General features: G+C 43.7%; 1 protein-coding gene across 1 annotated transcript in view; it reads left to right on the top strand.

The window, feature by feature from the left end:
* LOC141050277 (alpha-2,8-sialyltransferase 8F-like) overlaps positions 1 to 14,697 on the top strand; it is a 173,447-nt gene that overhangs the window by 87,255 nt on the left and 71,495 nt on the right. Inside the window, exon 3 of the mRNA XM_073547164.1 lies at positions 4,643 to 4,729. Within this exon, the coding sequence (XP_073403265.1) occupies positions 4,643 to 4,729 (87 nt within the window). The remainder of the gene's footprint in view (positions 1 to 4,642; positions 4,730 to 14,697) is intronic.

Here is a 14,697-nt window from a genome sequence, read left to right as displayed (position 1 = left end):
ATGTAGCGTTGCTGACTACCTTCGTTGTGATCAGTTGCACATGTGGCACTTGAGGTTTGGTGTTGTGTCCACGCTTGCAAGTGCATGCTGGTTAAATGTCTAAGCATGCAACTGGTATTCAAATTTTTCAGATTTTTCCCTCGGCTAAAGGTCTTTGCGCACTTCTTAGAGATAGCCTTGGCCTGATCATTAGGATTTTGGTCAAAAAAGTGCCACACTGCACTCTTCCTACTTTGGCAGACATTTTGCGGCCTAGCACGCTGTGATCTTTTGACTCTCTGGACAAGCTGTCCAGCAACTCTTTTGATGTTTGGAACCTGTCTTTGGAGTGCTCTGGGCCTGCCAGATAACAGCTGTTGCGATGTCGATGTCTGCTGTGGATGCTCCTCATCTGAGCTATTGGAAGCAGCACCCTCTTCCCCCAATGGATGCCAATCTGGGTCAACAACTGGGTCATCCATCACCTCCTCTTCTATGTCATGTGCACCTTCCTCTTTGTCACAGTGTATGGTGGTATAGTGTGCGGGAAGGGGCACCTGAGTCTCATCAGCGTCAGAATCTGGCTCTGTACACTGCGAGGACAATGTAGTGCTCTGAGTGAATGTACCAGCAGAATCATCCATCAGCGGCTGTGCATCAGTGCACTCCATGTCAGATTCATCTTGGCCTGGGTAATTCACCATTTGACTTGATAATCCAGGCATGGTATGTGAAAACAGCTCCATGGAGTAATCAGTAGTATGGCCTGCGTCATCCTTCAATCTTGGTTGGGGTGAAGGACACAAGGAAAGGTGTGGTTCATGAACATGAGCCTCCAATGACGACTCAGTGCTTTTACTTTTTACAACTGAAGAGCAGGCGATAGAGCTGGAGGCTGAGTCAGCAATGTAAGACAAAACTTTTTCCTGATGCTCTGGCTTTAAAAGCGGTTTGCCAACTCCTAGAAAACTAAGCGTTCGAGGCCTTATGTAGCCAGACGATGACGCAGGCTCAACACCTCCTGCATTCGGTCCTATTTTGCTCTTGCCACTACCATCAGATCCACCACCAACACCATCATTACCAGCTGCCAACCCCCGCCCAATTCCACGGCCTCTTCCACCAGCCTTCCTCATTTTTGGTAGAAATGTAGACAAAATCCAACAAACTATATAGTAATGTAAAACAAGGTACAAGGTGTCTATAGGACAGGGGAGATTTTGAATTTCTGCACACACTTGTGGACACTGGACACTTTTGGATTGTGTGAGGCCCACTGATATCTGAGCGCTATGTCACAGGCTCGATGGCACAGCTGTGACAAAAGTGATGAGAGGATAAGGGAGATTTTGAATTTCTGCAGACACTTGTGGACACTGGACACTTTTGGATTGTGTGAGGGCCACTGATATCTGAGCGCTATGTGACAGGCTCGATGGCACAGCTGTGACCAAAGTGACTAGAGGATAAGGGAGATTTTGAATTTCTGCACACACTTGTGGACACTGGACACTTTTGGATTGTGTGAGGCCCAATGAATATCTGAGCGCTATGTGACAGGCTCGATGGCACAGCTGTGACCAAAGTGACTAGAGGATAAGGGAGATTTTGAATTTCTGCACACACTTGTGGACACTGGACACTTTTGGATTGTGTGAGGCCCAATGAATATCTGAGCGCTATGTGACAGGCTCGATGGCACAGCTGTGACCAAAGTGAGTAGAGGATAAGGGAGATTCTGAATTTCTGCAGACACTTGTGGACACTGGACACTTTTGGATTGTGTGAGGCCCAATGAATATCTGAGCGCTATGTGACAAGCTCGATGGCACAGCTGTGACCAAAGTGACTAGAGGATAAGGGAGATTTTGAATTTCTGCACACACTTGTGGACACTGGACACTTTTGGATTGTGTGAGACCCAATGAATATCTGAGCGCTATGTGACAGGCTCGATGGCACAGCTGTGACCAAAGTGACTAGAGGATAAGGGAGATTTTGAATTTCTGCACACACTTGTGGACACTGGACACTTTTGGATTGTGTGAGGCCCATTGAATATCTGAGCGCTATGTGACAGGCTCGATGGCACAGCTGTGACCAAAGTGACTAGAGGATAATGGAGATTTTGAATTTCTGCACACACTTGTGGACACTGGACACTTTTGGATTGTGTGAGGCCCAATGAATATCTGAGCGCTATGTGACAGGCTCGATGGCACAGCTGTGACCAAAGTGACTAGAGGATAAGGGAGATTTTGAATTTCTGCACACACTTGTGGACACTGGACACTTTTGGATTGTGTGAGGCCCAATGAATATCTGAGCGCTATGTGACAGGCTCGATGGCACAGCTGTGACCAAAGTGAGTAGAGGATAAGGGAGATTCTGAATTTCTGCAGACACTTGTGGACACTGGACACTTTTGGATTGTGTGAGGCCCAATGAATATCTGAGCGCTATGTGACAAGCTCGATGGCACAGCTGTGACCAAAGTGACTAGAGGATAAGGGAGATTTTGAATTTCTGCACACACTTGTGGACACTGGACACTTTTGGATTGTGTGAAACCCAATGAATATCTGAGCGCTATGTGACAGGCTCGATGGCACAGCTGTGACCAAAGTGACTAGAGGATAAGGGAGATTTTGAATTTCTGCACACACTTGTGGACACTGGACACTTTTGGATTGTGTGAGGCCCATTGAATATCTGAGCGCTATGTGACAGGCTCGATGGCACAGCTGTGACCAAAGTGACTAGAGGATAAGGGAGATTTTGAATTTCTGCACACACTTGTGGACACTGGACACTTTTGGATTGTGTGAGGCCCAATGAATATCTGAGCGCTATGTGACAGGCTCGATGGCACAGCTGTGACCAAAGTGACTTGAGGATAAGGGAGATTTTGAATTTCTGCACACACTTGTGGACACTGGACACTTTTGGATTGTGTGAGGCCCAATGAATATCTGAGCGCTATGTGACAGGCTCGATGGCACAGCTGTGACCAAAGTGACTAGAGGATAAGGGAGATTTTGAATTTCTGCACACACTTGTGGACACTGGACACTTTTGGATTGTGTGAGGCCCAATGAATATCTGAGCGTTATGTGACAGGCTCGATGGCACAGCTGTGACCAAAGTGACTAGAGGATAAGGGAGATTTTGAATTTCTGCACACACTTGTGGACACTGGACACTTTTGGATTGTGTGAGGCCCAATGAATATCTGAGCGCTATGTGACAGGCTCGATGGCACAGCTGTGACCAAAGTGACTAGAGGATAAGGGAGATTTTGAATTTCTGCAGACACTTGTGGACACTGGACACTTTTGGATTGTGTGAGGGCCACTGATATCTGAGCGCTATGTCACAGGCTCGATGGCACAGCTGTGTCAAAAGTGACGAGAGGATAAGGGAGATTTTGAATTTCTGCAGACACTTGTGGACACTGGACACTTTTGGATTGTGTGAGGCCCACTGATATCTGAGCGCTATGTCACAGGCTCGATGGCACAGCTGTGACAAAAGTGACTAGAGGATAAGGGAGATTGGATTGCTTTTAAAAAAGCAGTTTGCAGAGCAGTGGGTAAACAGCAATGCCAGCCTGTCAGGAAGCCTTAAAAGGCAGCCCAACAACCAACACCACTGATACACCACAATATAGTCTCCCCTTGCACTGCACACACAGTGACTGGTGTGTTGTGCAGGCCAAATCGCCAGCAGCAGAAGCAGTTTTTTTTTCTTCTCAGGAGGACAAAAAAAAAATTGGGATTGCTTTTAAAAAAGCAGTTTGCGGAGCAGTGGGTAAACAGCAATGCAGGAATGTCAGGAAGCCTTAGAAGGCAGCCCAACAACCAACACCACTGATACACCACTATATAGCCTCCCCTTGCACTGCACACACAGTGACTGGTGTGTTGTGCAGGCCAAATCGCTAGCAGCAGAAGCAGTTTTTTTGTCTTCTTCCCTGCCTAACGCTCTCCCTACAGAATCAGCAGCAACCTCTCCCTATACTGAGATCGGCAGAAGTAAGATGGCGGTCGGCGTGCACGCCCTTTTATACCCCCTGTGACGCCCACCAAAGCAAGCCAATCACTTGCATGCCCTTCTGAAAGATGGTGGTGACCCCTGCCTATGTCATCACGTTGCCCACAGTGTTCGTGGATCCTGATTGGCTCATACTAGTGTTCAAGGTCATGAGGCCTCACTTTAAGTCAATAATTCTAGCCAAAGAACGTAGCTGCAGGATGAAAACATTCGCTTGTAAATTTCCTATGACTTAGACAGCTGCTTAGTAGTATTGGTAGTAGTGTTTTTTCACGGCTCTTAAAAATCACAACCTTTAGGAAGAACTTTCACAATCTTGAGCGAATGTGTTCAAAATGGAGAAATAGGAAGAGACATTTGATCCTTGAAAAACTAAGTCATCTTGTTATTTGAGATGATCATAGATGCCAAAAAATATCCTTTGACTCTGACTCACAAGGACAATTTCTGGCAATTAGAGGAATTAATTTTGCCTATATAAATTTTGTGTTATGTTGTTTTTCTCTTTGTCTCTATCTTTATAGAACAAAATAACTGATCAGAGCAATATTATGTGCAGCTTTGATGAAAATTCACAAAACAAATGTCATGGTAATATTTTTTCCTCTAGATTGGAAACATCTAAGTTTTATACATTGATTAACTCTCTACAAGGATGTCCATGGATAGCGAACCAGACAGCGCGTGACCTGAGACGGTAAGTACAGAAAGTACAAATTTATAAAGTATGAAATAACTGATCGTGGGATGAACAGAAGTGAAATAAATGGTAAGAACTATCCCTGCTAATTCTGAGTACCACAAAGCTGGTCCACCATGCTTCTCTGGTAGACATGTCTTTTCTGATGTCATGATTTCCAAGCGTTCAGAGTTTCACTTTTTCAGCTCGTTCACCAGTAACACATCCTAAGCCAGCGTAATGCTTAGCATTCAGGTTAGCCTTTTCAGAACTGTTTTGGGTTTTCTGTACAAAACTTTTGTATGCTTATTCATTGTCAGATACAAATTTGCGACATGTTTAATTTTTTTGGGGGGATGAGATCTGATTGTCTACTGATTGCAGACACCAAGGCCACTGTAAGGTCTCCAGATTACCGTGGCTAACAGAGAGAGCCATTTCCACTGAAGCTTTTAATTTCTACATGATGGTCATTAGATAAATGGCCATTGTTCATACAATAAATGGAAGGCTCAAGTGGACATTACCAGAATGGGAGATAGTGGAGGGTCACTACACCAAAAAACTCTCTTTCACATCCATGTTTAAAATTACAACTAATGCACAGCGATTACCTTGAGAGACCAGCTCTTCTGAGACATCAGAGATTCCTAGAGCAAGGGATCAATAAGAGGAAGTGTTGCCCCTGAAATTGGCAAGAATCACTCCTGAAGGTTCTCATCATGGACATGGGTTCTCAAGTTAGGCGAAGTTCAAATGAGTTGGTATATGGGCCACAATGCCCAGTCTTGCGGAGAGTGCCCCATCCAAAACTTACAGCCTCATATTTGTCAATGAAGCTGTAAAGTCTTGTCAAGAGTTCTGTGGTCAGTCCAGGCATTGTGGTTTGCATGAAATGCACAAGTGTGAACCCATCATTTTCTGAAATAATATGTTATCCCTTTATTGTAACCTACACAGAGCAAAGATAAAAAAAAAACCTAATATAATGATAGACTTAGACTTCGGATATACTGAAAAATTTGGAAAATACTTAAGGTGCTGTGATGACAGTGGGTGTGGATCCACTGCGCCACTGGCTGGGCTTACCCTGGAGGGGCATAACTAAGTAACTACCTGGTGTTCACTAGAGCCACTGATGATTAGGATTGGCTTAGGCCATTAGAGAAGTCATCAAGTGCTACTCCAGGGCAGTACCCGGACCTGCAGTAGCTGACCAGGCATAAATACAAGGCACAGAGGGCGAAGACAGAGACATGGCCAAAGAGTTCGAGGACATGGCGGCAGCACAAGTATTGAAAATATGAAGCCGGGGTCAGGGGCAGAGAGTTGAGTATAAACAATTAAACCAGCTGGGAACTAGTGACAAACTGCAGGCAGGACCTAAGCTCAGACAAGTTGTGGAGGGAGTAGCTACCTAATATATCCACTGCTGGCAAGGGATAGGCCAGGGAAACAAAACTCTGCAGGACACAGTGGTTTTAAATTTCTGCAGAGTCTGACTGTGTCAACTTATCGGCAGGTGGAGACTCTCCAGAAACAAGAGGATGCAGCAGTGCTGGAAATGCTGCAAGAGGCAGCTCGGAGAGATGGTCTGACACTGAGAGGAGAAGAGCGGTGCATGCAGTGTGGAGGAGGGCACTTACAAACTGTGAAAGTCACCGGCATAATAGATACAAACATTCACTCAAAAAGTTGCCCCACAAAAATGTTACATCTTTTAGCGTCTTCAAATACAAAACCAAACCTCCCCCAAAGAAGGACAGGCAATAGAATGTATAGTTTAAAATATAAAATTTTTGTTTATATCCCAAAATTGAAAAACATTGTAAAAATTCATAGAAAATGGTGCACTTTACTAATCGAGTTAGGCTAGTAATATTTACATGCACTCAAGCACTTTGCTGTTGATTTTTTGTGGTCAAAGTTAGGCACAATGTATATGACGTACCCGACTATTCTAATTTGCACTTTGGCATTTTACTTTGGTTCTTTTGTGGATACTTTAATGTCCTTTATTTGGATCCATAAAACTTTATGAGTGGCATTACTAAGGGTATACTAATATTATTTAAATGCTATGCACATTATTTATACTTTGGGGGACCATCTGTGGATCTGCTTTGACAGGAGGCACCATTTTCTAAGAATTTTTATGATGTTTTTCAATTTTGGGATATAAATAAAAATTATATATTTTAAACTATACATTCTTTTGCCTGTCCATCTTTGGGGGAGGCTTGGTTTTGTATTCAAGAATGGAATGTGTTTTTTTGAATGTTTAACAGGACTGTAATGTATGTATATCTTTTAGCGCCTACCTGAGACCACAGTCTCAGAAGGCTGCCTCGGACAGACTTGACACAAGCCACTCCATCTGCCACGTGCACTTGTAATCTTAGCTATGTGAGACCCACTTCACGAGAGTTTAGAATATGTGCAAAAGAACATGATAGGGAGACCAGGGCAGAAAGGGATGCTGAGGACATTGCAACACTCAAAACCACCCCCCGACACTTCAAGCGGTGCCATGACTGCAATCTGAATGACCTTAAAATTAAAGGCATTGACACGGTACACCTAGGTATTAGAGGTGGGGATTGCAAGAAAATCCTGGCACAGCTTGAGTGTCATTAGATGGTCACTTTGGGTACAATGACCCCACATGTCCTCAATTTCTATAATACGGTTTTCCTTCACTTTGAGGTTTAATTATGTGTTTTGTCTTTTTTATTCTAGTTGTGACTCTTAGAACTTGGTTCACTGTTTTTTTTTCCTTCTCAATATTTTACGCTCTGAGCCGGGCCATTACTATTGATAGCATATCTAGAGGTGTATTCGGATTATCTTCCTTTATGGATGATTCTCTATATCTACTAAGTACAATAGTGTGATCAGTTTTTTATGAGACATTATCTGCATTGCAGTTATTCCTTATTATAAGTTTTTTTTATGTTTTTTTCTTTTTCACTTCCTTTGGTTGTTCCAATTTTCTTCCCTTTTTCCTCCCTTTCCCCTGTTCACCTACCTTCCCTTTTTCCCTCTCCTCATGCACAGTACATTCACATTTCATACAAGGGTTATACTGACATATCCTTACCCCTCCTTAACTCTATATATACATGCTTGCCCAGAATTGTTCCCTCAAGTAATATGGCCGCTGTGACCTGCGCATGGGCACTGGAGTTCTGATCAGCCTGCATCGCTGATGGCATTTACAGCACGGGTTACTGATGTCACGGGACATTTTTCCTTACCCTCACTGTTCCCAGAGTCTGCCAGATGTGATGCAGCTGGCGTCCGGAGCCCCATTGCACATGCGCAGAATCATCGTGGCCGGTGCTGAATCATTGTGGCCGGCACAGAATGCTCCTGGGAGTAGATAGATATAAACTTGTGCAGCACACATAATTCCACGCTGCCTCCCTGTCACGCACGGTGAGGGAAAACCAAGTGTAACATAAAGGGAAATGGGGAAGGGGGCCCAGACACTAAGGAAGGGATTTGGAGACTCCTAAGCTAGATCTAATCTCTCCCTAGAACGCCCACCGAGTCCCTATATTGGTTCCTCACCAATCGCTGAGCCGGAACCTGAGGCCCTGAATAGGGAACGGGAGGGAGATGCACGCTAGGCAGTCTCCGCTACACTAAAGACAGTAAGGTGAGACAAACAGGGGAACACTTAGCTGAATCGCCAGATACGGATACCAGAAAAGGGATTCCAGACACCAAACTGGAGCACTCTGAGAAAGTCCAACACTCTAGCAAGCAGAAGTGGAAATGAAGCTATTACCTGCACTGGGTCACAGCTGAGCCACTAGCTAAGTAGATCCAAACTTCTCAAGGCAGGAGGAGGTCGACGCTGGGTCCTAGAGGCAGATGGTTCAGGGAGCAGTCTGTATGGACAGGCGCTCAGACCATCTGAGGCCTGGCGCAAGATGATAGCCTGTCACCTCCGGAACACTCGTGACACTCCCCAAGGAAGTTTCCGAGAAACATGCGTTGGGGCGACAGACGGACATTAGGACAGTTTCTTATACTGGTATATCTCTTATGACCATTTTCCTACTAATAGGTTGAACTAGAATCATAGAATCATAGAATCGTAGAGTTGGAAGGGACCTCCTGGGCCATCTGGTCCAACCCCCTGCTCAAAGCAGGATTCGCTAAATCATCCCAGTCAGATGTCTGTCCAGCCTCTGTTTGAAAACTTCCATTGAAGGAGAACTCACCACTTCTCGTGGCAGCCTGTTCCACTCATTGATCACTCTAACTGTCAAAAAGTTTTTTCTAATATCTAATCTGTGTCTCCTCCCATTCAGTTTCATCCCATTGCTTCTAGTCTTTCCTTGTGCAAATGAGAATAAAGTTGATCCTTCTACAATGTGACAGCCCTTTAGATATTTGTAGACAGCTATTAAGTCTCCTCTCAGTCTTCTCTTTTGCAAACTAAACATTCCCAAATCCTGCAACCTTTCCTCATAAGACAGGGTTTGCAGACCGGTCACCATTCTGGTCGCTCTTTTCTGAACTTGCTCCAGTTTGTTGATGTCTTTTTTAAAATGTGGTGCCCAAAACTGGACACAATATTCCAGATGAGGTCTGACCAAAGAGGAGTAGAGGGAAATAATGACTTCACGTGATCTAGACTGTATGCTTCTGTTAATACATCCTAGAATTGCATTTGCCTTTTTTGCTGCTGCATCACACTGTTGACTCATATTCAGTCTGTGATCTATTAGTATACCCAAGTCTTTTTCACATGTGCTGTCACTTAGCCCTATTCCTGCCATTCTATATATGCTTTTTTCATTTTTATTGCCCAGATGTAGTACTTTGTATTTCTCCCTGTTAAAAACCATTCTGTTAGTTGCTGCCCACTTCTCCAGTTTATTTAAATCTTTTTGAATCCTCTCTCTTCTCTAGTATTAGCTATCCCTCCTAGCTTTGTGTCATCAGCAAATTTAATCAGTTTACCCTCAATTCCTTCATCTAAATCGTTGATAAAGATGTTGAACAATACAGGGCCCAGGACAGAGCCCTGTGGTACCCCACTTGAGACATTCTTCCAACTGGATGTGCAGCCATTTACGACCACTCTTTGGGTCCGATCACTAAGCCAGTTATGAATCCACCTAACAGTTGCCTTGTCCATTCCATACTTAGTCATTTTTTCAATAAGGATTGTATGAGAGACTTTGTCAAATGCTTTGCTGAAGTCAATATATACTATATCTACAGCATTTCCTTGATCCACCCAATCAGTGATACCGTCATAGAAGGAAATTAAGTTAGTCTGACATGACTTATTAGTTACAAACCCATGCTGACTCTGTTTAATCACTTCATTCTTATCCAGGTATTGACATACATGTTGTTTAATAATTTGTTCAAAGATCTTTCCTGGTATAGAAGTCAGACTCACCGGCCTACAGTTGCCTGGGTCCACCTTCTTCCCCTTTTTGAAGATAGGAACAACATTTGCTCTTCTCCAGTCTTCTGGTACTTCTCCTGTTCTCCAAGAATTTTCAAAGATTATGGAGAGGGGTTCAAAAATTTCTTCTGCTATCTCCTTCAGTACTCTGGGGTGTAATTCATCTGGACCTGGAGACTTGAATACATTTAGGTTAGCTAAGTGTTTCCTCACTATCTTTCTGTCTATAGATATCCTGGATTCTTCTATTCCCTTAATAGGACAATGAATAACAGTTGATGTTACATTTCCTTTCTGAGAGAAAACAGATGCAAAATAGGAATTTAAAAGTTCAGCCTTCTCAACATCCTGTCTTACCATTTCATCATTTTCATCCTGTAAAAATCCTATAGCATCTTTGACTTTTCTTTTACTTTTGACATATCCCCAAAATCCTTTATTATTGATTTTGACATCTCTTGCAAGCCTCAATTCATTTTCAGCTTTAGATAATCTGATTTGTGCCCTGCAGGTTCTGCAGACAGCATTATATTCTTCTTTAGATATGCCTCCCTCTTTCCATTTTATAAACATTTTTTTCTTCCTTTTTAGCATGTGTTTAAGTTCTATGTTCATCCATCCTGGTTTCCTTAAATGCTTCCTATTCTTCCCTCTTTTCGGAATTGTTAACAACTGTGCTTTGAGAATTTCATTTTTCAAGATTTCCCATCCTTCCTGGACATTTTTGTCTTTAAGGATATCCAGCCATTGGATCCCTCCAATTCTATTTCTGAATCCCTTAAAATCTGCCTTTCTGAAATCTAACCTTGACGTCTGAGTCTTCACAGGTCTTCCGCCTCTAGTTATCCAAAATTCTAAAATAGCATGGTCGCTACCTCCTAGGGTCCCAGCCACTATTGCCTCCTCAACCATTTCCTCCCTGTTTATAAGGATTAGATCCAATGTAGCAGTTCCCCTTGTTTTCTCCCTTACCTTTTGGAAGATAAAGTTGTCAGCAAGAGAGGATAAGAATTTCCTTGACCTCTTAGTTTTGCCTGAGAGAGATTCCCAACAAATGTCTGGATAGTTGAAATCTCCCATGACAACTATGTCATATTTTTTGGAGAACTTGGCCATTTGATGCATAAAGAGTTCATCCATATTTTCAGCTTGCACAGGCGGCCTGTAGTAAATGCCTACAATGGTGTCCTTTCCATTGTTCTGTCCTTGTATTCTTACCCAAACAGTTTCCACAGAACTCCCAGTCTCTGAAGCTTCAATCTCTGTGCAGATATACGCGTTTCTAACATACAATGCGACACCCCCTCCTCGTTTATCAAGTCTGTTTCTTGCAAATAAGTTGTATCCTTCTAGTCTTGTATTCCAATCATGTGTATTGTCCCACCAAGTTTCAGTGATTCCAATGACATCATATTTCTTTTCCTGTGTTAGTAGTTCCAATTCTCCTTGTTTGTTGCCCATGCTTTGTGCGTTAGTATAGAAACATTTTAGTTTGTGATTGGTTTCTCTTTCTCCAATATTTTTATTAATTAGATTCTTTTGTCTTTGTTCTTCCTTTCCACTTCTAATAGCAGAGTTCTCAATAGCATTTGTCAGGTGTATGGCTTTTTCTGGTCTTTTGCTTCCCTTCCCATGTTGTTCTAGTTTAAAGCTCTCCTTACAAGTGTAGCAAGGCGACTTCCAAATACCTGCTTTCCAGTCTTCGTAAGGTGCACCCCATCTCTAGCAAGTAGTCCATCGTATAAGTAGTTCACTCCGTGATCCAGAAATCCAAATCGTTGCTGACAGCACCATCGACGTAGCCAGTTGTTCACCTGCAGAATCTTATTCCACCTCCTTGTTCCATGGCCATCCACTGGGAGGATGGAAGAGAAGACCACCTGCGCTCCCAGTTCTTTCACTTTCTTGCCTAAGTCTTCAAAGTCTCTGCAGATGATTTCCAGGTCGTTTCTTGCGGTGTTATTTGTCCCCACATGTAGTAGCAGGAATGGGTAGTCATCTGTAGGTCTGAAGAGTCCTGATATCCTGTCAGACACATCTTTAATTTTTGCACCTGGAAGACAGCACATTTCTCTTGTAGTTATATCCGGTCTGCAGATAGCGGCCTCTGTTCCTCTCAACAGGGAATCCCCCATGACCACCACTCTCTGTTTCTTCTTCACAACATTTTTCTTTCTCCATCCAGGAGGACTCTGAAGGCGTACAAGGTTGCTGTTTGTGGGCAAAGTCTTATCCTGATGTATTTCTTCATCGTTTTCCTGCGTGAGAGCCTGGTACTGGTTTCTGAGCAGTATGGGTGCTGACTGCCTCCTGATCCTCCTGCTTCTCTGGGTCACATGTCTCCATTCCTCTGTTTCTTCAGGTGCACTTCGAATTTCTTCTCTTTCTGTAACATGAAGAGATAATTCTGCTCTGTCCAAGAACTCTTCACCTTCCTTAATGATCTTCAACGTAGCTAACCTCTCTTCGAGATTTTGCAACTTTTCCTCCAACAGGGACACAAGCTTGCATTTGTGGCATGTGAAGTTTGGATTTTCCACTGGTAAATCTGTGAACATGTAGCAAGAAATGCAGCTCACCAAATGGCTCCTGGCCTCTTCCATCTTGAGATTTCTTAAAAACGATGAAAGATGAGCCAAAATTCCTCTTTTCAGCTGCAACGGCCAAAACCCAGTGATCGTTGAGCTCGCGGAGACTCTTCACTTATCCCAGAAGGCACACCTGTGACCTCTTTCAGCAGTTTGAGCAAACTATTGAAACTTTTGTAGTGCTATTTGGTGGCAAAATGAAATTATTATACATCATGCTTGAACTTTGCTGACGGTAAGCTCAATTGAATGGAGTCATTTGCTAATTGGATTCTATACCCATCTATTAATCACATTGACCTCCTGTCTTTCAGTTCCTTCTGTCCTTACAGATTGCCTACTTTTTTATCTGGCCATATAACTGTTGACTCTTGATTATTTTTGTTACTAATCTTTTGGTATACAATAAGCTTGATGTTTTACCTAACGATGGAACATGATTCATATCATTTTATGGCTCTTTTTTCTTGGTGATTTTCTGACTCCATGATCTTGTAGGATATCATTATTGGGGATTTCCCTATATGACTTGAGTCTATGGTCTCTATATTGCCATGCTTTTCGGTCTATGTATTAAGATTTGAATGCATTTCTTACTATGTATTTTTTTTTTATTTATTATTTTCTTTATCAAGTGTTACTCGTTGTTCATTTTCAACATAGCCGATCTAAGTCTTCAGCATCATGAATAAGGGTGCTATGCACCAGAATCGAGTTGATGGAAGAGGTGGACGATGATGAGACACAATTGCCAGAAAGTCAGGAGGAGGACCAGGGTGCAGAAGTGGAGGACGAGGTGGTGGATGATATTCTAACTGACCCAAGCTGGCAGGAGGACATGCAGAGCAAGGGCAGCAGCATACAGGGGGAGGGAGGCATAGCACCTCAACAGGAAGGAAGAAGTGTGGTGGCCGCAGACAGAATGCAGGCAACCTTCCCTGTAACACCAACATGACGGGAATTGCCAATCCAACTGTTAGGTCTTCCCGAGTCTCGTTGTTTTTTAAAGACTCTGCCAATAACCCCTAAAAGGCCATTTCCACCACCTGCCGGCCAGTATCGGACAGCAGGTGTGGCAAAACTACCAGTCTGACCACCAACAGCATGATCAGGCACATGGCAGCAGAGCATCTGACTTTGTGGGCTGAACCCCAGGGTTCAGGAACACTGTCTTCGGGTGACACCACTGCTTCTTCTGCTTTTGTGCATGCAAGCCAATTCCCTGTCTATGGTGCATGCAAAGATGCCTCCTGCTTTGCACCTGTTGTTGCACACACTCAATTAGCACTATCACCAAGCGAGTCCATGTCCTTGTCCCAGCGCAGCCTTCAGTTGCCAATACCCCAGTCATTGGAACCAAAGAACAAATACGCATTCAATGCCCCACAGACCATACTAATAAATTCATACATTTCACGACTGCTTGAGCTCGAAATGTTGCATTTTAGGCTTGTGGAAACAAAAGCCTTCTGCAACCTGATGGCCATTTTTTCTACTTGGTCCCAAGTCGCCACTATTTCTCCCTGTGTGTCGTCCCCGCCTTACACAAGCACGTGTCCCACAACATTTGCCGTGCCCTCAACAATGCAGTTATTGGGAAGTCCACCTAACCACAAGCACGTGGGCAAGTGCTTGTGGGAAAGGATGGTACATCTCGCTGATGGCACAGTGGGTTAACATAGCGGAAGCCAGGACTCAGTCGTTCCTTGGGATGGAATATGCCCTCCCAACGCTGAGATTTGCAGGCCATAGGTCAATCTGGGTTGCCCCCACAGTCTGCAGATCCTGCACCTCATCTTCCTCCTCCTCCGCTTCAGCCTCCATCTCTGAAATGGCCACATCAGTCACAAACTGGAAGCACTGCAGCACTGCCTCAGCCAAGCGGCAACAGGCTGTGCTGAAGCTAATATGCTTAAGTGACAAACTGCACAATGCTAAAGAGTTGTGGACAGCTCTGAAAAAGC

This window comes from Dendrobates tinctorius, unplaced genomic scaffold (genome assembly GCF_039654945.1).
Source record: "Dendrobates tinctorius isolate UK_male_01 unplaced genomic scaffold, ASM3965494v1 ptg000151l, whole genome shotgun sequence".
Lineage (NCBI taxonomy): Eukaryota > Metazoa > Chordata > Amphibia > Anura > Dendrobatidae > Dendrobates > Dendrobates tinctorius.
The sequence above is the reverse complement of the archived record's forward strand: the minus strand, read 5'-3'. Positions and strand labels throughout refer to the sequence as shown.